The 25,093-nt window shown below is 41.8% G+C and overlaps 1 protein-coding gene across 1 annotated transcript; it reads right to left on the bottom strand.

Annotated features, from left to right (window-relative positions):
* Nucleotides 1-2,681: 2,681 nt before the first annotated feature.
* KLHL42 (kelch like family member 42) lies at nucleotides 2,682-24,976 on the bottom strand. The gene is made up of 3 exons (XM_021535094.4): nucleotides 23,942-24,976; nucleotides 17,427-17,620; nucleotides 2,682-13,718 (listed from the first exon to the last, which is right to left on the bottom strand). Exons 1-3 carry the CDS (start codon nucleotides 24,835-24,837, stop codon nucleotides 13,267-13,269), a joined length of 1,542 nt encoding a protein of 513 aa, XP_021390769.2. The 5' UTR covers nucleotides 24,838-24,976; the 3' UTR covers nucleotides 2,682-13,266.
* Nucleotides 24,977-25,093: the final 117 nt, after the last annotated feature.

The following is a 25,093-nucleotide window of genomic DNA, read 5'->3' as shown; positions in this document are numbered from 1 at the left end:
CACTCCAGTTGCCAGCATGGCCACACAAATGACACACAACTGAGGGGGTCAGAATACCACAGAATGGGTATAGAAGAGTGGCAAAGTGGAAAAAGAGACAAGAGAAAAACGAAAAAGAGTAAAGCCAGTTCTGCTGCCGGACGTTATCTCAGAGAGCTACAACCTCAGACAAAACTAGCCACCTTTCGAAGCAGCAGCCCTTTCACACGATGCTTGCTCTTGGCAGTCGCTGTTTAAATTCTCTGGCTGGGCTCATAGCCTGGCTACATAAGAGATTTTTGGGCATAACTGAGTGACACAGAGCATTGCTGACTGCCACAGCCCAGGATCCTGACCCCTGATGGACCACAGGCTGTGCTCACGGATGACTTGGAAGCAGCCATGCAATTGTTAGGGCAAAATCTTGTTTACAACTCTTGCTTCCCACAACACAGAAAGAGTCATCTCAGCCCATGAAGCTCCTTTTGCATCCTCATGCTCCCCGTCTCTGTGGCAGGATCTCATAGCACAAGCCACCTCCCTCCTCACAATCCCATCACTGCAAATCCTCAGAAACTGATCATTTTGCCTCTCCATGCTGCTCCTCTTGCCATACATCACCCTTCTTGCTATATGGGACAGCAAGAGTCATTGTGAAAGCTACAGGGCTCCCATAAAAGCCACTCCTGGCATGAGTCACGTCTCAGTGCTGCCGTAGTTTGGTCAGCAGCTAATCATTACAAATCTATGGCACAGCTGGAACAGAACATCCTGTCAGTCAGCACTGACTGGCTGGGACACCTTTCACTTTTCTATTCACTGTTCTTCATTGTTTTCTCCTGCACATCCATCTCCCTGGGTGTGTGCCACTAATTCCAGTGATACAGAAGCAACAGAATGGAGAGGAGCCTGTGATTCCCTGAAACTGAAGTCTATCCTTACACCCATATCTGAACTGAAGAACTCAAGCACTTCATACTTAAAGGTTAAAAACTTAAACCAGTCATTGCAGGATGTACTGTTTGTGCAGTTACCAGAAATGCTCTTGTATTACCTGGATTTGGGAATGACTTGAAATGTGTTTAAAATGATAGTGAGGAAAATAAAAATCTCCCAAGCAATAAGGAAAAGATCAGAATTTCCGGCACATACCCAAACTGATACTTAACATAACCTTCAGCGAACTCAAACCCCATGTGAGACAGTATTTGTCTCCTTTAAAATGTTTGCTTACACACCAAAAGTAAAATTGTGCCAAACAACATTAAAGATTCACTACAACTTATTTTAATTATCATTTTCAAGAGGAAACTGTGAAAATGTGAGTTGGGAGGCAAAAGGAAGAAATTACCTGGAATCAACCACATTCTCCAGCTGTTTAAGCATCACAGAGCTTTCCAGGGTAGGCAAGAAGTTTGAGCTGTTTAAAGAGTCCAAAATTTTACTTTAAAATAATAGTACCAATTAGGCATTGATATTGCTCTTCATACTGTATCAGAGTGGACTTGTCTGGGAGTAGGTGAAGAGCAAATGTCTGTAACTATTGGGGAAGGAAATTGAGAGAAATCACTTCCAAATTTGAAACAAGAAAATGAAGATGCTTTTCCTGTATTGCCCCAGTTAACTAGACATCAAGTAATTAGTCAAGGTGGTGGGTTGTTGGTTGTTCCTATTTGTGGTTGTTTGTTTGTTTGTTTGTTTGCTTTGTAAAAAAAAGCAAGCTTCTCATGACCTTTAATGCATAGAAGAGCCTGGGAGTCCTGGAAGATGCTAGGAGAATTTCTCAGCATGCTCACTGGCACACAAAATGATTTAGAAGGTTACACATAAAAGTCTGTCTTCAAGAAACTGATAGGATCTCATGCCAGCTCTGGGATACATTTAATATTGAAAAGAGCTGCCAATGTTTATTATTTCACATCCAATTTGTTGCCATAAACAGTTCAAAAGAAAGTGATTAACTTCACATTAAAGAGGCTCTGCCAGCAAGGGAACAGAGCATGTCTGAGGTGCCAGAGCCCGTGGCTTTGCTCCTGGCCTGTTAGGAATGCTTCCAAATCACACAGCATCAGACAGAAGCAGAGCTGGAGGCAAAAAGCAGAATAAACTGAAAGTTAAACAGTGTGACCCTGTGTGTGTGTGTGTTTTACTGTGTCTTACTGGAAAGCTGTTATTGCAAGCCCATTATGACATCATGATAAGACTGCAGGCAAGCCCATCATATTTTTGTAAGGGATCTCAAGGCTCTGGATATTTTGACTAGAAGGGAAAGCAAAGTCGATTTCCCATCTTCCACAGCTAACAAGAGCTGACCTTCTCTGAATTTCTTTTGAAGGTTGTACAGTTCAGCAATAAACATGTTTCATGCAACACATGAATCCTGAGTTGAGGAAAATAAGAGTTTTAGATTTAAACATATAAGGTGAAATGGAGGATAGGACAGGGAAAAGAGACATCCAGTTAAACCCAGGACACACAACATGGCTAACACAAATTCCAAAAATGCCAGTAATCTGGGAACATGGATTTGAGAGATCATACCCCTTCCAATCCCACTGGTGTGTTCTAGTCAGCTCTCTCTCCTTGAACAGTGGCACTGAACAGCCTAAGAAAAGAGATTTCCATTATGATCAAGAGCTGCAAAAAGATACAATTATAATAAGCTCCACTCCTGGTAGCTTTTTACTTCATACAAAAAATCCTTTCAGAGTCAAAACCATATATTTATTCTAGATAACAGATGCACTGCTGTTGCAAAAGCAGGCTGTGCACTTGGTATAGCATTTAATACAGCAACCCCTAGCAACATTTTCTTTCTCCCATCGTGGGGAAGTCTGCATCTGTGCTGGAATAGGTTAGATAGCTACTTAAATATTTACTAAAGGAACTATATTATATGTTAAATATTTACAGAATGCATGGTATACTTCAAAAAAGTAGTGAACTATAGCTGTGGAATAAGTGCATTGGGTTTATCCTAGGTATATGAGTTTACTTTTGGAAATGTTCTTGAACAATGCAAAATGTGACATTTTTATAGCATGTGACAAATGGGAACATGTTAAAATCATATTTGGAATTGTAACTTTAGGACAGAGCATGTAGACCATTAAGAAGTCATTAAACAATCTTACCTAGGGTGTAGATCCATATAAAACTGGCGAATGTGTAAGTTTTTATGTTTCAAATTATAAGTTTATTTTAACACTGGTTTTTATGTGCTGGAAGTGTTAATTTTTTAATTGGGCACTCAAAATCATCTTGAGTGAGAGGGACCATCTGGAAATTAATTTATTTTAGATAACACTTCCCTAAAGTTGAAGGAAAATCTTCACAGAGGTAACAGTGACAGGAAGATTTCTGGAGAAGGGACCTGGATGAACAAACTCTTATACACATACCCAGACCAAAAGCAGTGGAACCACGAGGTCCCTGCAGGTTCTCACCAGAGGAGCAGCTGACGGTGTCACAGACTGGCACAAAAGTACCCTGGTGCCGTGCCCAAACAGAGCTGGTTCAAACACATGCAGAAAAGGGAGTTCTCAATCCTAATTTCACTGGGCTGTGAAGTTCCACCAAGGCAGATTCATTCTGATCTGAGCCTGCTGAGGAGCATTTCTTCATACCAAAAACCTCTGAATGCAACACAGTCCACCTGACCCAGAACAGATTAAACTGACAACTACCTGGCAACTGGCAACGAGTTCACTGGGAAACTCTAGCAGAGTTCTAGGAAAGGCTACACATCTTTCCCTCCCTTATCCCCCACCTCTTACAAATCAGTATGATTTGTTACAAATCAGTAAGATTCAGCCTAAGACTACTGTTCTGAGTATTCTCCACTGTCTTCTTTTTCATAGATACCACCTGCAAACCATGGAGATATGTGATGGCAAAGCCTGAGAAGTGGTTTTTCTGAGATCTCCAAAAAAGTACTATGCAAAATTCTCCCAGGTAGGAAATGATCAACTAAATAATTTTCAGTTTTTGGCCCTTGTGGGATTCCATCAATGTCACAACACGACATCAAAACCCGTATTTGTTTTGCAGATTTGAGCCACAAATTGATAGATCATTACTTCCAACAGAAAGGTAGTTTGAAGTGAATGAGGTAAAAGGCACAGTAAAGAACTTTGGGTCCTAAATATTCCTTAACAGCTACTGCTGTCAGAGAACAAGGGACAGACAGATGTGCATGGCTGCTCCCTCTTCCCAAAATCTTCTACAACATGCAAGGGATGTCCCACTCATGGGAAACACAGGAGATGGGAGAGGAAATGAAAGGGTGCAAAATAAGAAAATGTCTCTCAGCATTGGATGAAAGAAACACGGGCTTAAACGAGTATAAAAATGGGCAGATGGTGGACAGATATCTGCACAAAAGTGATGTGCATCCAAACCCAGGTTATCACTTTGTTGTACAGCTATAGACCCTTTATTTCCAAGTACTTTTGTTTATCTGTCTCTCTTCTTTTGAACATGCACTGTCTCTGTAGCTACACTTCATGCTTCAATAAACCGTGCTGTGTGGTTCTCCTGCGTCACACGATTCCTGTTTGCTGATCACTGCTCAACAGCTTTCAATGGACAGGACAAATAAAATATATTTGCAATTTCTTATCTGGAATAAGAAAGCATTGCACAGAAACTGTGGAGAGTTGAACTGGAAGAACTGCACTTCCACACCTGGAAGTGAGGCACTCTTTATGTCCAGATAACATGGCTCAAGGGAAGCCAACCCTATTTAATTTTTTCCCCTGAGCAAACAGCGTTTTCAAAGTTGAAAAGCCTTCAAGAGAGGAAGATACAGAAAGCTGCTTAGTAAAATTTATAGAAACAGCTCACAGTGACTGACTAGACCTTCTAGATGGCTAATTAGAAACACTTCAGAAGGCATTTAAGCACTGAACTTTTGAATTAGAGTCCGTTCTGGAGAGCCTGAAATTTAATGTCCCCATGTTTAAGATACTACAGACCATGTTAAAAAATCTTTGCCCCTTTTTCCTATGTTGCCATTGCTGTACTTACCTGTGAACACTAAAATTACAGGGTACTCTGCACCTCAATTCACTTTTTCATTGCACCACAACATTTTCCTGACCGTTGCCTTAATTCACTTTTAAAGCACAAGTGCATTTGAATCCTGACAAAAAGACTGGCAGACTTTAGCATTAATATATATGATCCATGCTTGCTACGGGGGCGGAATTCAAATCCCAAATTTTCTGCCTCTCAAGAAAATCTTGAACTTCTGTGAAGACCTCCCACAGAAACCAGGAAAGAATTAATGGGCTGCTGAGTTCCTAATACGTCCCACCCTGTGGCACCTGAAGGAAGTAGGTGTTAGACTGGCAGGGAACAGCTTGACAGGTTGAATTTCCAGCTATTTATGGCAACTGACCGAGGGGCCTGGAGCCAAGGACGACTACTCCCAAGTAAAGTCTGCCTTTGGCAAAGAAAACCTGGCAGAAAAGCAGTGATTTTTCCTGCTGCCAGTGACGTGGGGGTCTCTGATACCAAGTGGGATGGAAGTATTTGCCGTTGTTTTTTTCCTTTCTGGCTTTTATTGATCACTGGATGGATGAGGAGGCTGCTGAGTGCTGGGCCCAGAAGGGGTGAATGGGTTTATGTTCCTGTGTGTTTACTTTGGACTTCAGGGGCCATGGAGAGAGTGGAACTTTTTATGCAATGCAGCTGGCAGGAGAAAATCTCTCTGATTTGAGAGTGTTGGAGGGTGGATGGATCAACAAAAATTCCGAAGGAAACAATTTCAGAATTACTATTAAATTATGCTGCTTGGGAAGGGAATGTTCTCTGGGCATTATTAATCAGGCCACACTGATTAATTCTCACTCCTCAGAGTGACAGGCAGCCTTCACAACCAGTCTTGAACAGCTGGCTCAGCCCACTGGGACCAACCTCCCAGTGCAACCACCCTGCCAGAAGAGCCCTGCCCAGTTCCCCTCAGACATGTACAGCTCTTCCAGCTGATGGACAGACAGACACTTCCGTTTCCCCAGCTGGTTTACAAATACTCAGAGAATGCAGCAGGATCAATGTTCATTTCCATACTCCAGTAGCTGAAACAGATTTAAAAATAAAGCAAGGGAATTAACATAGAGGAATAGCAAGTTTGAACACCCAGGTTTTGGTACATTGTACAGCTGTACGACGCATAGACATCTTGGGGTAAATATTTTACTTTCTGAAAGACAGACAATTTCATTATCCCACATAAAGCCTCACAATTGTTTTTTTGTTTGTTTGTTTGGTTTGTTTGGATTTTTTTGGTTTCTTTTGGTTTTGGGGGTTTATGGTTTTGAGTTTGTTTTTTTTTTTTTTTGTTTCAGCAAGTAACAAAAACTAATTACCCATACAAACTGAAGAAAGAAGGGACTATGTTTACTGGGAGATTTGCCAAAGCACAGGAGATTTAGGTTTAAGTCTATCCTCTTCCTTAAGATTTCAAATTCCCATGTGGGACCCACCCTTATCTTTCCTATAGAGAGAAACCACCTTGAGATGTTTTGTTTTCAAAAAGTTCCTGAAGCTCTTTCACCTTGCATGGAATAACAGATAAAAGTTCTAATCCTTGTACAAATAAATCTTCTGTACTTGTATATATTCACAGTAACACAGGGATGATGCCTGTCAGTCCCACATGACCATACTCAGGTCAATATGGCATTATCACAGCCTGTGGGAGAAGGGTCTAATGCCTGGATACAAGATTTTTTTTTTCTTTGAGATTATATTGTGCAAGAAAACAAACAGATAAAAAACTCACAGCACCAGGGTATAAAGTAAAGCACTTCAGCCTCACCTCACACACCGTATTTCTTGGTACAAGGAAACAGACGTGCTTTGCTGGTCAGAATCAGAAGTATGAGAGCACTGTTTTCCCAGCAACTCCCCACCAGCATAATTGTAGAGATGTTCAGCTTCTCCTCAGCTATTCCTAGGAAAACAACATTCTCCTGATTTTTCAGAGCCAGTATATTTGATAAATTTGTGTTAACACAATGGACATCTTCACAGTGAAATTCAAAAACTACAGATGGGGCATATCAGAGATCACACTGTACCAAGGCTCTCCAAGCCTATGCCTCTTTCATCAGCCAATTGTACAGTTAACATCCCTTTGGATTCTTTCAGAATTATCTAATTCACTCAATCATGTGCCTAATTCCAAGCTGGTTCTTTTTATTAACATCAAAAGGCTTTGGATCAGGCTCTACTAATAATAAAAAAAAAGTAGTTTTTCTACGAGGCTATTGTGCATTTTTTATCAGGTACACAATAGTGCTTCTGTGACTTCTCTCCCTGCCTCACCTCTCATCACATACGTTAGTAGATAACATGACATTAAAGAACCATCAGTGTCCTCCAGGAAAGCTGCAGGAAGGTTTCTTGGCCTGGCAAGCAGCAGGTCTGATAAGGGATCACCTGCACAAGCAGCACATTCCTACCTCATTACCAACATTCTCTTCCAAGTACAGATGTCTTGCCACAAATTAGTGAAAGGGCTTGGGTTGCAGCAGGAGAGATGAGAAGAGGGAAAAAGGAGTTGTTATTTTAAAACCACTTCTGCCTGAATCTGCAATTGAAAATTGCTTATGCCAGGAGGTTAGAGAGTGGATGTCCCTAAGCATCTTTTTCCTAGCTTAATCTTCACCCCCACCACCCAAAATCATGTATTTCTGGGCCTCACTGTAGTTATCATCAATCATTAATTTACAGTTTCAAAATACACATTCTCAAATGACACAGCTCTGGCCTTCATAATAAATCAAGGCCCCACCTGTGGGCAAAACTTTCTTTACAACCAAATAAAAAGGCATTCAGTGGGATACCAGACAATTATAACAGCCCCAGTAGAAAAAATAAATTGTAATAACAATATCCAAAGATGAACACAGAGCCCTTGTAACATCACCTCCAAAACCACTGCTCAATTGAAAGTGTTTTCACTTCAGTGAATGGTGTAAAACTTAAAATTAGTAAATTAACACAATTAAATTAGTTAACTGCAAATTAGACTAGGTTTCAGAGGAAATGAAGTAATGACACTTTTTACATTTCAGACCTTGCACAGCTGAAGTTGTGTCCTTGAAGAGCTACAGATATTTCCTGGCCCCTTACACTGTTGAAATCCCTGATATTTTCAATACTAGGTACAGAAAAGTGCTCAAAATTCTACAAAACCATTTTTCAAAGCATGACTAATAAAAGTAAACCAGAAAGTTTATAGAGTAAGTAATTTTGAAGATGCTGAAAATTATTTATAAAAGGTGTTCTTATCACAAGAAATACCCTTTTAAAACCTGGAAAATATCAGAGTGGAAAATCACCCGAGCGAATAATCATAAATTTCAAATGAAAAACTGAGTGAGGGAAGGATGATTCAGAGCTTGTTTTCACTGCTCAATCTTAAGTAATGGTCTAAGTACTAAAAAACAGGAAACATCTTTGCTAAGGTGCTGAATGTCTTTTTCTCTTCCTGAAGCATATACAGGTTGAAGATGTTCAGAACGTCATGTAACTGGGTGCTCTAAAACTGGACCCTGTATAATCAGCCGTCCACTAGAAAAGTACAGGAATTGCAATGATTCCCAGTTTACTCCTCTAATTGCAAAAAAGAAACCAAATCTTATTTTAGACAATACTGATATTCACAGGACATAGCATGTATTTACTGGTAATGTCACTGCTTTTAGAAAATAATCCATATAGCATGTATAATTGGGAATGTGATCCTAAATCTGTGAATGCATGATCCCTATCAGTTCACAAAATCCAGACTCCTTTTCCCAACTACACTCTCCTTCTCAGGAAATAAAATTAAAAAAAAAAAAAAAAAAAACCACCAAAAAAACCAAAACAAAACAAAAAAAAACCACCAATCCAGACATTGCACTAAACTAGGCTCAAAGCTGGTCAGATGGAAAACACAGTCTGAGAATGACAGTAAAGGAGTTTAAATGTTCTGTCTGAGAGCATCAGCTCTGGTTCCTAAGGCTTACTGTGGGGCTGGGGAGCCACCCTTTGGTCACTGCTCTAAGTGCAAAATCAATATAACCGCACACTGACAGCTTCTGCCCTCTGAGGAGGGCTCTTGATGAACACCTATAAATTTGCTGGTCTTGCCAACAGCTGTTCCAAGGATATCTCTGGTTTAACACCATTCAAAGAGTGTATCTTATGTCATAGGGATGGCAGGGAGGAGTAACTTCTGCACATGGAGGGCTTTGAGAATGTTATGTGCTAAACGTTGTTGTTACACTCCATGCCTTCCATTCTCCACCCTGTCATGGACACAGAGCAATTTCTACAAACTGAGTGCCTGCAGCATCATTTCTCACTAAAATGAGGATGAAAGGAAACTGAACATTTGTAGCTTTGCAGATTTCCCTTCCCAGAGCCCCAAATTGACTAAATAAAAAGGTTACACCTGAATTACAAACTACTTTGTGACAGACACACATGAGTGTGAAAAGGAGAAGAGAGAAAAAACAAACTGCAAGCATATGATTTCAGAAAAATAGGCTGGACATTGATGTAGAAAGGCAAAATCCGCAAAGAATGTAAAACACAGATATTAACCTCAAGAGAGGTCAGCCGAGAGGGCAGAAAGGGAAACCCATGGAAAGCAGCCAGAGAGATTAAATTTAAGCCCCACACAACTCTTATTTCACATTGAAAACCACAAACCATTCCCAGAAAGGAAGAAACTTTTATGCTCCCTCTAAGCCTTGATGTGAGCAACCTTCTCAAATGCTTCTGCATTTTATGAGGATGGACTGAGTTCCCAATTTTCCATTTACTCCTCCCTCAGGCCTTTGGGGGCTGTTGTTCTTTCTTTCAACTTGGGATCATCCTCAACCATAGTCAGCTTTTGCTGGTCAGCATCAAGGGGAACCGGTCCATGAGGCAGAGAAGATAAATAGTGGAGATATAAAGCACTGGATAACCCAGACACAGCAGAAAAGCAACGGTCTGGAGTTTGGATACAGACTTGGGAACACCAAGACCAGGAAACTTATATGAACTACAGACTTAAAAAAAAAAAAAAAAAAAAAGAAAAGAAAGAAGGAAGGAAAGAAATAGGCTGGAAATAGCCATTAGTTCAAATTATACCTAATTTGCAAAGGTGGAAGTAATTAGCACTTGCTGAGGTAATTAGCACTTGCTGAAGCAGTCTGAATAAACAAGGAAGCAGTTACAGCACTGAAGACAAATGTACTTCACATGCTCGGGAACTCTTTCAAACACTACATACCAGATGACCCTTGTGTTCCCACAAGATGAACATTCCTACTAACATGTCACTTTTGGAGATGAGCTGCCAGGAGCTGGAAGGATCTCTCAAAGCCCACATAGAAGTTAGGAGCAACATGAGGACAACAGAGGAATTTCCAGTTATCAGACTGCAAGGACTCTTTGGCTACTTCTAAAATCAAGGGCCTTTTCCTCCTACCACTAGAGAAAGGAGAGCACACCGGATCACTGAACATTTCCATTGGCTAAAAAACAGTGTTTTAATTATTCTGTTAGTGGCTCTCAGACACTTTTCCTTGCCCCAAAATAGAAAAAGAGAATATGAAGTATAAAACTGAGAGAAAGAAAATAAACAGCATATGGGACAGTCATTACAGTGTTCGGTTTCTTTCTTGAGGTATTGGGGCCACTGCATACTTTTCTGTAAAGGATATTGTTTTAAAAAAACCATTTATTTTTATTTCAGCCTGTAGTAATGCAGTATTTAGATTATTATGCTAATTAATGCTACCACTAAATTAAACACCAGTTTTGATTTGTGACTGCAGTACTGTTAGATGTCAGTGTAGGAGGCACTAAAGACTAAAGGGTCTTACTGTATTTATGCTCAGACACATCTTTGTCTTCTGCATTTGAGCAGCTTTTCAAGGTGGTCACTTGATTGCTGGAAGTTGAAACCAAGATAAACCCAGTGTGGAAAGGCCTCTTCTGAAAAAGAGTAATCACATCAAGAAGATGATGTCATAGTTTTTGGAATTACGACTGCACTAAGAAATGAACAGGTTTGAAAGGACTTGATACACCCCACTGCAAACCCAGGAGAGACAGGGTTTCTTGGTTAATTTGCTAGGAAAGAGAATGTTGCGACTTGGATGTGACTCCTTCCACTAATATTGATCACTGTATGTTGACTGTAGAGTACTGAATCTGGAACTGAAAAGAAATTTAGGAAAGCAAGTAGCTTAATGTGACCGAGATAATTTACCACCAGGCAATGGCACCCTGCTTATATTTATTCTGAAACACTTCTGGAAGAAGCATCTTATGAAGGTCACTTTATTGCTTCATTGCAGAAGAGCAATTGTGTGGTCTGATACTGCTGTCAAAACACAGCAGTTGCACAGTGTCATCAAAGGAAATAAAAACACATCAACACAGATTTAGTTAATTGAAGTCCTACAGAGCTGAGTGGCAGGCACCAGCACCAGTTTGGGCTGAAGCATGACATTCTCTACCAGGCTGCAAAAGTTCCACCCAAAAAGGTAAATCTCAGACATCCAAAATACCTTGTGTTGTGGTTGCTTTCATCCTGGAAGTGTTCAAACACAAATGCCCTCATTCTGGAAAAGTTTCCTGGGACTTTCTGTTTGGGTTGCTACAGGTGATTGGAAACACCAAGATTAGTGTGTGTGTGCAGCGTGAGCAAGGCACTTTGATAACCCTTTAGCAAGAACACATTTCATTTAAAATTGTGGAAAAGCAAGGAGTTACAAGGACCCTGAGGGGACCATTGCTACCCCATCCTCTTGTACAAGAGGCCCCTGTCTTCAAAAGAAGATTCAGATTCCTGAATTCTAATTAAGAAACAAAAAAGACATTTCCACACATTAGGAATGTGTTCAGGTGCTTTAAATCTCATCTGATGTGGATGAACACCTAGAGCAGAACGAGCATCCCTGCAATTTATTTCGCACATGTCTAACCTGGCTCTTCTCATAGTGACTTAGAGCTTTTCCTCTCCTTGTTGTGAGGACACTCTCCAGAGATGGGCAGGCACCTCAAGAAGACCTTTTGCACTTGTCAGCTACAAGGAGAAAACAGGCCAAGCATGGCTGCTATTCTGTCAGGCAAGAGGCAGGAACTTCGAGAAGCTCCCGCAGTATCCACTGCAGAACCCCCACAAAGGAATGTTCACAGTGACCACCTTACCGTGCCCTTTACGGAAATACAACATTGGGTGGCAAACCTGAGCAAACCTTCCCTGGGGACACAAGAAAGAGCCAACACTCACATGTCCCTGCTCTAGGGGACGTGTTCAGGAGTAATTTACAAGAGCCAAGCCTTCCACGCGTGTCCCACAGCAGTGTTACCAATCGGGATGTGCCTGGAGTAGGATCACCTCTGCACGTGCTCAGGGATATCTTCACAACACATAGATTGTTGCCAACTGCAACTTGATCTTTAAAACTCAGTTTTAAGTACCACCGAACACAATAAGGTAACTAAGACTCAAACCTTTATGACAATTAGCAAACTCTACCCTTTGAATAAAGAGCCTTTTTACCTCTATCTTAACAGTAGCAAGAAATGCTGCCAAATTCCATTAAAGGAGCATCTGCTTTCCAATCAGTAACTGTAGCCTCTAGGTAATTCCTACCAGTCCCTTGTTGTCACAGTCCCTGGCAAAGCACTGCACTACAAAGAATTCAGAGGAAGTTCTTGATGATGGGACCCTAATTGCTGACACCTTTGAGAATGTCACTTGCTGCACTTGCTGCAATGGAAGAGATAAAAATGGGATATTATAATCAATTTGAAACAGTGTGCATTTGACAGAACATTGCTTGAGTAAAAATTGTATTTTGAAAGAAATAAATTCTGTTGTGATTTTGATTATACTAATTATTTACTTTATTGAATTGCTTCCACTTTTAAAATGTGTATGTTTTGTTCTACACTGTCTACTAAGACGAAGAATAAAACCAGACTGATCAGTTTTGCCTTTAAAACTCCTGTATCAGTTGCCAACACAATAATTTTACATTTAAATTGCAAACAATACCTGGTGAAATTTTAATCCAAACTAGTAAAATTTTTAAATCGACATCTTAAAACTGTTTCTGGAATCATTTATCTTCATACTGAATTCTGAAACCTTTTTAGAGAACAGAATCAGTATTTTATACCTGCATTATGCAACCACATTACATTCTGAATGTAGAATTATTCAGAGGGAGCAATATTTCATCAAAGAACCATTAATGAACTGAAAAGAAAACCCTCGTGCTGTTACACTTCTCGCCCATCAGGCAAATACATAGAACAGATCAGAATATTTTGTCCAAAGGCTGGGAAGCGCCCCAGTGACTCCCAAGTGTCTGTGAAGATATTGTACTTCAGGAAGAGATGCTGCTCCAAGCTGGGAGACAGAGTAATATTCCTACTCAAGATATAGACTCCATCGTTGTGGAGAGTGCAAGTCAAGTTAAGGCCGGATTTGGACGAGTTCTCATTGAGGTAGAGCCACTCTTTGGTGGCAATGTTGTAGGACTGCACCGTCAACACGTCCTCACTGGGGCTGGGTCTCTGCCTCGGTCCAAGGTCTAGGATGCAGCCCCCCACCAGGTAGATGGTCTCCTCCACAGACAGCATCTGCTGCTTGCGGACATGCATGTCACACAGCTCCAAGTTGGTCCAGGAATCAGAAGTGGGACAGTACTGCAGGATGCTCATGTTCCTGCCTGAAACAGAGAGGAGACATTCACAAAAAAAATAATTCTGTCAGAAGACACTCGTGGGGGGACATTCTTCTTCCCTACAAGAAAGTGCTCCTTCCCAGCCTTTCCTGCAGATTGCTCACAGACACTTGCAGGGCAAGCCAGGGGAGAAATGGTGATCACTGCCTACTGCAGCTCTTTGCCCTTGACAAGAAACTTTGAATGTTCTGTTCCGTGGCACAGGGGAAAAAAAAGATGCTACTTCTGGCACATTACATGATGTAAATAGTCTGGACCTGCAGATTTTAGCAGAATCTAATCCCTACCTTTCAGCTTATGCTTTTAATTTTGTCTCTGATTGATACGTAAGTATTTTTTTACAAAGAGGGAAATGGAACAATATTCTCATCTCCAGAAGTGGTCACAGATGAATCAAACTATCATGAAAAGAGTACACTTCATTGATGGCTGCCAAGTGATGATTTATCATCCAAGCTTAACTCTGAAACTTTGCATTTCATTCCACAAATCAAAGTTTTATGTAATAAAGTTTATAAAGCTGGTTACATTTCAGCAAGTGGTTTGGATGACCTAAGGGCACCTTATAAAGAGAGAGAAACACACATTGTCAAAATCACTTAAGAACCAGGAATTCTGTACTTTGCCATCAGGCAGAGGCTCAGAGAGAAGCTGAAATCATCTCCATAATTCATAACTCAGTGTGTGCATATGTTTGCAATAGTGTTATTCCACAAAACTGTTACAATGCCATCATAATTCATGGTGCAGTGGAGACCTTGGCTGTGCCCAAGGCTTCACTAAATTATCACAGAATGCACACGACTCAGTAAATTCAGTTCCAGTCTCTGGAGACCTGAGCTCAAATCCAACCTCAAGTGACAAGCAGGAACAGGTTTGCAGACTCTAGACAGGTCTTTTTATTAAATCTGCTCCACGGTACCAGTCTGTCCTGCATGATGACTTCCAGATGAGTTCACAGGGGGAAGAGCAGACAGGGACATACTTGACAAGTTATGTAAGGGCACAGGTATAAACAGACATAAATATTACTGGATTGTCGTGAATGAAGTGCATCAGTGGTATGATCAGGGAGGTGCTGCTCCATCCAGCATTTGCACCCTGATTATTTTCATGGCAGTGCCTGCGAAACTACAGCTCTACATATAGATGACCTTTGTCTACAAACAACCTATCATTCTCTGACTCATTAAGGGGAGGAGAAGTCACAATTAAGTTTCTATGACTATCTATAGCAGTAAACTTCCCCTGGAAAATGTGTTATTTGAGAGGAGGTGTATGAAATAGAAGTCCATTGCAACATGGCCCTCACATGCTCAGTCCACAGCCTGAGTCTTTTATATCCACTAAAACAACAAAAAAGCCCCAAAACAAAACCCACAAAAATATGAATACTACAGTGTGTGACATAGAATTTCTATTAGGATCTAGGTTCAGAAGTGAGAGCTGCAAACTCAAGAGAAGGACTTTATTCAAGAAGTGTCATTATAATTTACAGTGAGAAATTCCAGATCTTGCCATCTTTTGGAAAGTGCAGTCTCAGGAGAAAGCTCTACACAAATTTTAAAAATAGGCCACAAAATCTACCAGAACTGAGGTATATACAGAAATACCAAAAATTAATAAAAATAATGTAATACAAAAAAAACATTATTGGCTGCATGTGTTTTATGTAGTGAAGGTAGCAAACCAGCATATAAACCTTGGTGTTTCTCATACCTTTAGGTCTTAACACTTTCTGACATCAGCAGACTTCAGAAGGAAAATCACCAGTGGAACTGTGGCAATTCTTGTGTCTGTCTGCTACCAAGATGTTACAGAAAAACTGATTCTAGACCCTTGTTCAGGAAATTATTTGTAGCAAGCACAGGCGTTTGTTGTCCTGAGTGATCCTGCATTTATATAGAAGCCTAAATGCACTAGTTATCCACTGCCAAAACTTCCTATTTTCCTGTTTGATTTCCATTAAAAAAGGCTTTTAGGAAAAGACTTGGGAAATTACAGAGGTTTGGAGGGCAGCAGCAATCCCCTGGGGTGTGGAAGAAGCCAGAGATAACTCACAACTCTCCTTCAGCTGAACCTACAGGCAGCAAGTACCAAGTCAGGAGCCTGACACAAGGTAGCAATCCTGACTGCACATGCCTTGATCAGGAGTTTTAAAGGAATGGGATCTGCATCAGCAATGTGCTGATCTTCCTCTTAATGACACCAGGACTAGGCAGCCTGATGAAAGCACAGCACAAGTAGCAGAAAAGGAACTTGCAGATTGCAAAGGGTGTAGGAGAAAAGCCTGTCCTCCCGTAATTGTGTAGCACTCTTAACCAAATCAGAGGTTTTTCACCTCACCTCTTCTTTCTCTCTAGATAAAAATGCCTAACCCTGGTCTCTAGAAACAAGACTTCCCATTAATCTGTTTCAACCCCTTCTTGCTCTCTTGTCTCACAGGATGTTTCCCTTTGGATCTGACTTCTCAGCACAAATGCTTCATGCCAGACATCTCAGACTCCCAATGCTGGACATGAGGGAGCACAGTGGCTCCAGCAGATCCTGCAGTGGGGAGTGACCAGAGGACTGGGACTGTAGCACACACAGCACTGCACAGAACAGCTCTCCATATAGACACAGGCACATTTTCCTCACAGCCACCAGGCTCTGGGTCAGAATGGTCTGGACAAAATGTGTTTGAAGGTTTTCATTATCAGAAGAACCTTAAGGGGTGCACTGTGTCTTTTATAAACTTTAAAATGATTCAGAGCTCAAAACTGCTCACACAGTAGAAGCTTGTTCTAATATCAGTTTAGTTTTGCTTGCAGTACTGTCTGTAAAAGCTGATCTGTCTTCTAATTTCATTCTCTGCTTGGAAAGAAAGCCTTAAAACTGCTGTGGTCAACTGAAGTAGGCAAAGGGCAAATTCAAACTTACGAAATCCTGGCAAATACTGAACATTTGACATGTTTAAAAAATTTATTTCCAAAGCTCTGAGCAAACGTCTTCCTCCCAAAAACTGGCACTATGTACTTAAGGAATGAACAAATGGGAGCTTTTTTAACTGAACTTGTTTGCCTGCTGGATAAAAGTAATTTTCAGAAGAGAATGAAACTTCAAATCCTCCCCTCTGTACAGTGTCCTCAGAAAATCTGGTATAGAAATTAAATAAACTGAAAGTGTTGGTTCTTGCTTCAGCTTTTGATTGTTCTATTCTGTTCTTAAGGTATAACTTGAATTTGCCAGTGAAGCACTGAAATACTGCAGTGAAAAGACCATGACACCTATTAGTACATGAGAAATACTAAGGCAGGCAGATATTTTCTATGAATTTTTCCTTCTGACAGTCTAAATCAGGTATTTAAAAGTAAACAAAATATATCTGTTGAGACCTCTGTACTGTGTGATCAAAATCTAAGAAAAGGGGCAGTGGCTGAGCTGGGTGCTGAAGTACCCATCAGCTTCTTCTCTGCACGTAACAGAGCCCCAGGTCCACACAGGCTCTGAAAAAAAAAAAATACCTGATTCTTTTCTGATAGAGCTATTATTTTTTGTTTATTTCATCAATGATTATTTCTTTTTGTTTTAATTAGCATTACACAGCCTTCTACGTGAATTCAAAAACTTTCTTGAAGAACAAGAGAAAATTATCTGGGCCTTCTGACCAATCAGGTAAAAAGCAACAAGAAATAACACCAAACTTGTTACCTCGTGCAGTGTATCCTCCAATAACATAGATCTTGCCCTTGCATTCACAAGCTGAGAATTCTGCAAGAGGGTTTGGCATGGATGCCACAAAATTCCACCAGTCATTCTCTGGATTGTAGCACTCCACATTGGAAAGGGACTGGCCACCAATGGCATACAGCTTTCCACTGACAGCCAGGAGCTTGAAGTTGGACCTGAAAGAACAGATTGCAGCACTGAAATCAGGTGCATCCATGTACAGAAATACAGAGGAAATTCCTACCCAGGCTCCAAAACACTCATCACCACTCACAGCTTGCACCACCGCTTGAGATATTGGCTGCATCTGAACTCTTCTGTGCCAGGCCAAAATGCTGTAACCACACAGCAATTACTCAGGACAGTAACCAGTGACAGTTGAAATGGTATTGATGATGCTACTGAGACTGAGGAATATTTTATTTTGTATTTCAGTCTGTGCCAGTTCAGCTGTAGATGTTCAGTTAACCAATGTGCTCAGCAGACAGGTCATTTTTATCAGGCTTTTAACAATGTGCCATTGGTAGAGAAAAGTGCATTACATGGACACACAGAAAAAGATATAATTTCAGTTAAAATTGCAGAAATTTCAAACAAGGCTTGATGTATGCCTATGAATGCATACTTGTTTTAGGCTGTATTATGGACTCTCTTTAATAACCTTTATAAAAAAGCAATTTAAAGTGGAACATATTGAATCCCGTTCAGCAAAAGAAAGAAGACAGAATCCTCTGCAGCCTATTCATCATTAAACTACTAAACACATCCTCTGAAGCAAGATCTATCTGTAAATTACGTTCTACCCATAGCTGAACAAAAATGACATTGCACCTCATGAGCAATGCCGTCCAAACTGGTCATTTATTTCTTATTCTGTTCCACTATGGTCTTAAAATTCACACACAGCAAAGGGCAACTTCCTGATTCTGAAACTCAAGAAGTCTCCTATCTCACACCCTGAAGGTAACACAGACAGCAACAAATGGTCCATGGGTATGAGAGGTGCAGATCTGGAGGAAGAACTTGGGGGATGTGAAGACAGAACTCTTGTATGCTGGTCTTCCTTCCAGCTAGAGAAGCTGGTCTAACAAAGGATGAGCTTTTCCTCTTCCCAGGAACAGTCTCAATGCCTAGAAAGGTTGTTCCTTCACTTCTGCTGAGAACTGAGATTTTACCATAACTATATCAATTAACTGGATGTGTGGCAGTCCCTGGAGTGCAGTAGCTCAGCACAAAGCCAAACAGGGAACTGCATTTTATCTGTAAAACTGACATGATGTTTCAGACCTGCACTGGCCTGCTGGGAAGCAAAGGGAGTACCACCCTGCAGGAATCCAACATTCAAAACTTACTGCTAAGTATTTTTGCAGGGTATTGTCTGAACAAAATGAACACTGCCTAGCTGTAGACTGCCCTGTAACGTCTTTTATTAAATCTATTTGGAAAAAGGATTTGTTTCCAGATGGAATCACTTTGTTCTTGTCAGCCTGATATAGGTTTGGAAACTAAAATGATCCTCTGAAGGAATTAATTGCTTTTTATTTTTTTCCCCCTTGACATTTATGATTAGGTCAGTCTGTTCATATTCCCTCAACAGCAATTATGCTTTCCATTTCAGAGAATCCAGAAAAACATAGCAATCAAAAGCAGGTATGAAATGAGAGTAACTACTTGCAAAACATTATGATTTTGAAAGCAATACACCTGCTATAAAAGTTAGGACAGAGAAAAAATTTCCACAAATTAACAAAGGGGCAAAACCACTAGGAAAATTATCTACTGAAACACAAACAGCTTTAAATATTATAACTTGCAGCTTTAAATATTATAAAAGGAAGCCACAAACCTTTGTGTCGGTCATTTAACCACTTCCAAACACTTGCTAAAATGGGTGACATTCAGTGGAGGTATCTCAGATTTATGGAATTCATTAACAATAAGGTTCATTTTACTCAAAAGTAGCTGCAAGTATCCATCAGCACACTTTATATGAAAGTTTGGACAATGGCTCAATATGTTATGAAAAACTTCTGCCATTCACCTTTCCATGCCAGTAACAGCAGCTGTCTTTATGGAGAGTGCATGTTACAAAATATTTACTGCATTTTTAGTCTCTTTTAATGTGTTGGAGCAGCTGGAAACAAGGAAAGGCAAACACTGAGCAGGCAGTCAGCTCTCCACAACCAACAACTGCTCCATGGACTACAGCCTGCAAACAGCGGGGCCACCACGACGGAACTCCACTTGCACCTGCGACTTGTCTAAACCTGAGGGATCAAGAGGTACTTTCCAAAAACCAGGCCTAGAGGGTCCCTTCTTGCTGGGACAAGCCAAGATATGAGCTGTCTTCTGCTGACCTCACTGACTCTGAACAGGAGCCCAGGAACAGCAGGGAGTGGGAGCTGTGGGGTTTTACCATCGCTCAAAATCCATTCTTCACTCAACAAAGTGCAAAGCACTGCATGCACAAAGGAAGGAAAATATATCACACAAATGCAAAGGAGCTGGAGCAGAGGCTTTCTGCATGCAAGACAATATTCCACAGCTTCCCAAAACCCCCCATGGCTCTGCATTGTGTTAGGTGTATCTGCAGGAGGCCATGGTGGAAGTGGCTGTGAAGAACCTGCACACACAGTTTTTGTTCACTGACAATCTCACTTAGTGTACAACAAAAAAGAGTTAGCCCTGATACTGGGGAAGACTTTCTGATCAGAGGGGTGGCTAAACAAGGGAACAAGAGACCTGGGAGGAAGATTCCAGTGTCAGTTGGAATCTACACTGCTGGCAGATTTCAAGAACAAGTTAAATATGTATTTATTTGCAAGGTAGCCTAGGTCCTGCTGCAGAACACAAGCTTTGGAGTAACCAGCATTGTTTCTTCCTCCCAAATGATGAATTTAACCTTAACATTTCTCAAAAGTCAGATGACATCTTTATTCTAGACTTAAAGCACTTGCAACAGACACAAGGAATCGTGAAAGCACAGTTAAGGAGCAATTCCAAAGCGTTTTACATATTTTTGATGAGTTCCTTTTTTCCCTTTTTTTATATTTCTTATGTGAATTTGCAGAGTACACTGCATCAGACATTTAGCTTTAAAAGTGTGTGGTAAGTAAGACCAGTTCTAACTTAAAAAAAATTTTTGAAGTCTATTTTCTTCCAGCACAGAAGAATTTTGAATGAATTAAAAAAAAAAAACCAGTAAAAAATGAGGAAGGAGAAGGTCTCCTGAACAAGCAGCATTCCCCAGAAGCATCATCTCCTACATTCCTGTAAGAGTCCTCAGAGTGGCAGCAGTTTATGTACAGATTGCTCACAAAAATCATGTTCCATGTGCATAATTTCAACCTGGGGCTTACATAGGTCTGCCAAGCCTGGAAGATTTACCTGCTATGAGTAGGAAGGTTTTGAAGGAAAATAGAAGTGGAATGTATACAGCTAAAACTGGTACATGCAGTAGAAATCCTATGAGTATATTATTTTTAAATAGCAAATTTCACCAGACAGTGTTCACTAAAAAAAAAAAAAAAGAAAATATTTGGAAAGGCATTCAAGGACATTACTGCAATAGTCCCCTATTCACTTTGTTACCTTCTTGACTCCAAAGACCACAAGTGATCTTGGGCAACACTAACATCAAGCTGCTTCTATTAAAAAAATCAGGTCATTCTCTCTTGGGAATTCCAAGTACAGAAACACCTCTAAAATTAAAAAGTCTAGAAAATTTGGTCTATTGTGGACTATTTGTGATCAGTACTGAATTTAGCACTAAGATGATGAGAAATCCCATGCTCAGTCACAGGCTTCCTTGGTGAGCCCGAGCACATTATTTTAGCTCCCTTGGGTATGCATAAATTTGGAAGAACACCCTCTGAAGCTCCTAGGGGCATCACAAAAACATTATACAGGAGTTGCCTACTGTGAAAAAGTTTGAAAGTAAAGTAGTAAGACCTGTATGCCTAAAAAGAAAGCCAACAGTGAAGACCCAAACCAGAATGGCTGCTAAACATTCTGGTGGCTTTTGTCTTCTACTTAGAAGTAAGTTAGGAGTGTTTCATCTAAGCATGAGAAGATTACAATAATGGAAATAATTCATTATAAAAATACCATAGAGCTTGAAAGGTTTGTTTAGGGCAGAAAGCTCTTATATAAAGAGTAGAGCAGCAAAATTACATCCATAACTCCTCAGCCTTCCTTCGAGGCCAACACATGCAGTCACTCATGCAGGACAAATCCAGATCCTCCGCTGTCTGAAGTCAAACCAACTTCAATGGAAACTAGAGCCCTCCCTGAAGGAATGTCAAATTTCATCCAGTGGATGCAATTATATCAGCTGACATAAATTCATTTTCCAGACAGGCACATGGCTATAATTCCTAAGCAGAAGGTTGGGCAACCACCCTGCTTATTTTACTACAGCATAGCAAGCTAAAAATACAATGGCAAGCAAACTGCAGGTCTAATTGCAGCACAGATGTGTGGCAGACTGGTCATGCAGCATGCAAACCCCTCATGTTAAAAATGGTGCTGCTCCTGGCTCCTAGAGCACAGGCCATCCCTCCCTGCCACAAAGCACCAAGCAGATCATCATGGAGCCAACATGTTATGCCAGATAGAAAAAGTAATAATTAACTGCATTTTACCATGAAGCTGGTAAAATCAGAAATGTGTTTTGTGAAGGGGTCAGCTGAGTTTCCATGAAAAAAAGTCCCCGCAGTTACTCAGGGAACAACATCCTCACTGCTACTTTGCAGGTGTAATTCTGGGTACTTTTTGGCCTGCAATAACTACCATGGAATTTAAGACTAAAGATTATTCTAAAAAATATCCATTTGCCTGCTGCCTTTCTGCAGTAAATGGCCAATGTGAAATTCTAGAGAACACCTTGCTGTCACCTGTGATGGGTTTGAAGATGAAGTTGATGTGACAGTACCACTGAAAACAGTATTAGGAGAAAATATCCATGTGTTTATTTCAAGTATAATAATTATACCACCTAGCAAAAACAAAAAAAAGGGCAAGTGTGGAGGAAAAAAGGCTGATCTAGAGTTTGAATACACAAACTATAAGGTGCAATAAGGGCCTCAAAAATGTAGTTTTTAGAACCCACATTTCAGAGTCAACATACATAGTAACAGCTCTCTTGCTATAGACATTACAGAAACAGAACCTCATGACTTGATCAATGTGGCACTTCTGTTAATGAAGTTAATTCCCATAGGAGACATTGTGTGGGCTGACCCCATCCTGCTTTCCTATTGAGGCCAAGTGCTCCCAACCCCATTCACACAAGTCCTGCTGTCGAATGAAGCTATCTAAAACATCTCTGTTCCCCAGGCACCTCAGGGAATTCTGCTGAGCCTCTAAGAAAGGTCTGTAAGAAAAGGTGTTTGTAATGCTTAAATCCAAGCATTAGTTTTACAGATGAAACTTTTCCCACTGTCTTTCCAAGCAGTCAGAAACACTAAGAAAAATGGTTTCTGATCGGTTGTGATGACTGATTAAGGAGGTGATTATTTTAGTAGAATTCTCACAATACAAGTGTGTGAGGAAAAAAAAGGTGAAATGAGAAAGACTTAATTTTAGGTCTAATCCCTCTATTGAGGGGGTTTAGGTGGCAAAAGCTAAATAGAGCCTGGAATAGAAACTGCAGTTTAACTATTCAGATACAAAGCATTTATGCCAATGGCTTGGGTCTCTGTGCATGCTCACTCAATTCACTAGACAGAGAAGAGGATTTCCGTTCTACAGTGAATTTTGGCCTCCTTACTTTTTCTTTTTCAGAGAGAAAAGATAAAATTTTAAAATACTTTTACTAAAATGGAAAGAAAGAGGAAGTTCATGTTGGAAACAAAGCCAGTTTGTTTCAGTGAAATTAAAGCCTCTGTTTTTTATCACTCCAAAGTGTGGTTAAGGTAGAGGAGCCACAGCCTTGGCTAGGGAAAAGGCCTCTGCTCTTGGGCCCTCCTCAAGGCTAGGTCTCTATTACTCTTTCAAGTATAAATTATGCAAGTGTTTCTAAATGCAAACTAAAACATCAATGCGTAATAAACGGTTCAAAAGGATAAAGGTAAAAAAACCGATGAATTATTCCCAGATCCAAACATTCCCATCAAGTGAGAAATTTCTCACCAAACATCTTCCTGACGTTCTCCTGGTATTTCACTGAAGTGCAGGTCTACAAAACATTCAGATTTTTTGAAAGTACAAACCATAGGACAACTGCTGCAACTGAATTGTTTTGGCCATCTCCAGCTCTGGTATAGCCTGTACATCCCCAATAAGACCAGGAATATTTGTCACATACTTAACTAGAGTTACAATACACCAACAAGAGAGCGGGAAAGGAGTTTTGTCATTGGATTTGTTTGGTGGTTCAGACCACAGACAGGTCTGCATCGAATCCCTAAGGCTGACCAGCGCCATGTGACTCCAGAGGATCTATCTCAGCAGCAGGCAGAGACACACGCGTACCGCGGGGAGCAGAGGTTAGTTACCTCTTCTGGTTCATCGAGGCCAGCTGGCTCCATTCGTTCAGGCACGGGTTATAGCAGTGCGCGGCCGAGATCTCCTGGCTGGTGATGCGGTAGCCGCCGACGATGAACAAGTAATTGTCCATCGTGGCCGAGCCGTAGCCACGGACGCTCACCAGGTCGGCGGGCACGTTGTTGGCCAGCGGCAGCCACCGCCGCGCCTCCTCGTCGTAGCGGAGCATGGCCCAGGGCGCGTCCCCCGCGGGGTGCCAGCCGGCGGGCAGCCCCGGCGGGCAGGCGCCCCTGAAGTCCCCGAGCAGCACCAGCGTGGCCGCGCCCCTCATGCGCCGCTCCCGCAGCTGCTGCTGCAGCGCCGGCGGCAGCAGGAGGTGCGGGCGGGCGTCGGGCCGGCGCAGCACCTGGTGGTAGTGGGCGGCCATGAAGTCCAGGCAGGCGTCGTGCAGGTCCTGCAGGCCGTACACCTGCGCCAGGCGGTGCAGCTCGAAGCAGTTGCCCAGCCGCACCTGCGACAGCAGCAGCCGCAGCAGGGGCGTGACCTGCAGGTAGGACGCGGCCTCCACCAGCTCCTCCAGCAGCGGCGGCTCCTCCTCGCCGCCCTCCTCCTGCTCCAGCCTGGCCAGGCAGGACGTGTTGATGAAGTCCAGCACCAGCTCCAGCCCCAGGGCGCTCAGCCCCCCGCGCAGCAGCTGCTCCTCCTGGCCCTGCCCTGCCTCCCGCATTCCCGAGCGGTAGAGCGCTCGGAAATAATCACTCTGCTCGATCAGCTTCCTCTTGCACACCGGGTAGCACTTGTCCCCCAGTCGGATCTGCACCATCTCCTCCCCGGCACCGGCCCCATCCCCCGCTTCCCCTTCCCGCTCCCCTTCCTCCTCCTGCCGCCGCCGCTCCGCCAGGGACATCGCTCACAGCGGGCCCGGCCGCGCCGCACCCGGCCGGAGCCGCCGCGCCGGCTCCTCCTCCGCCGCCCGGGATGGGCCGAGCCGGGCTGCGATGGGCCGAGCCGGGCCGGGATGGGCGGGGCGGCTTCGCTGCGAGGAGAGACAAGGGGAAGTAAAAAAAAAAAAAAAAAAAAACCAAAACAAAGAACAACCCACAAACAAAAAAAAAATCCGCATACAGGGAGGAAAGGAAAAAGAAGCCCGAAAAAGGCAATGT

Source organism: Lonchura striata, chromosome 1A (genome assembly GCF_050655825.1).
Source record: "Lonchura striata isolate lonStrDom1 chromosome 1A, ASM5065582v1, whole genome shotgun sequence".
Lineage (NCBI taxonomy): Eukaryota > Metazoa > Chordata > Aves > Passeriformes > Estrildidae > Lonchura > Lonchura striata.
Note: the sequence above shows the minus strand (reverse complement) of the source record. Positions and strands in the feature narration are given on the sequence as shown.

Excerpts from the sequence above, each read along its gene's own strand:
- KLHL42 (XM_021535094.4), bottom strand. The coding sequence starts at position 24,837 with ATGTCCCTGGCGGAGCGGCGGCGGCAGGAGGAGGAAGGGGAGCGGGAA. Across the intron at positions 17,621-23,941 it reads GCCTCGATGAACCAGAAGAG|GTCCAACTTCAAGCTCCTGG; the intron begins GTAACTAACCTC and ends CTGTTCTTTCAG. Across the intron at positions 13,719-17,426 it reads TGGAGGATACACTGCACGAG|GCAGGAACATGAGCATCCTG; the intron begins GTAACAAGTTTG and ends TCTCTGTTTCAG.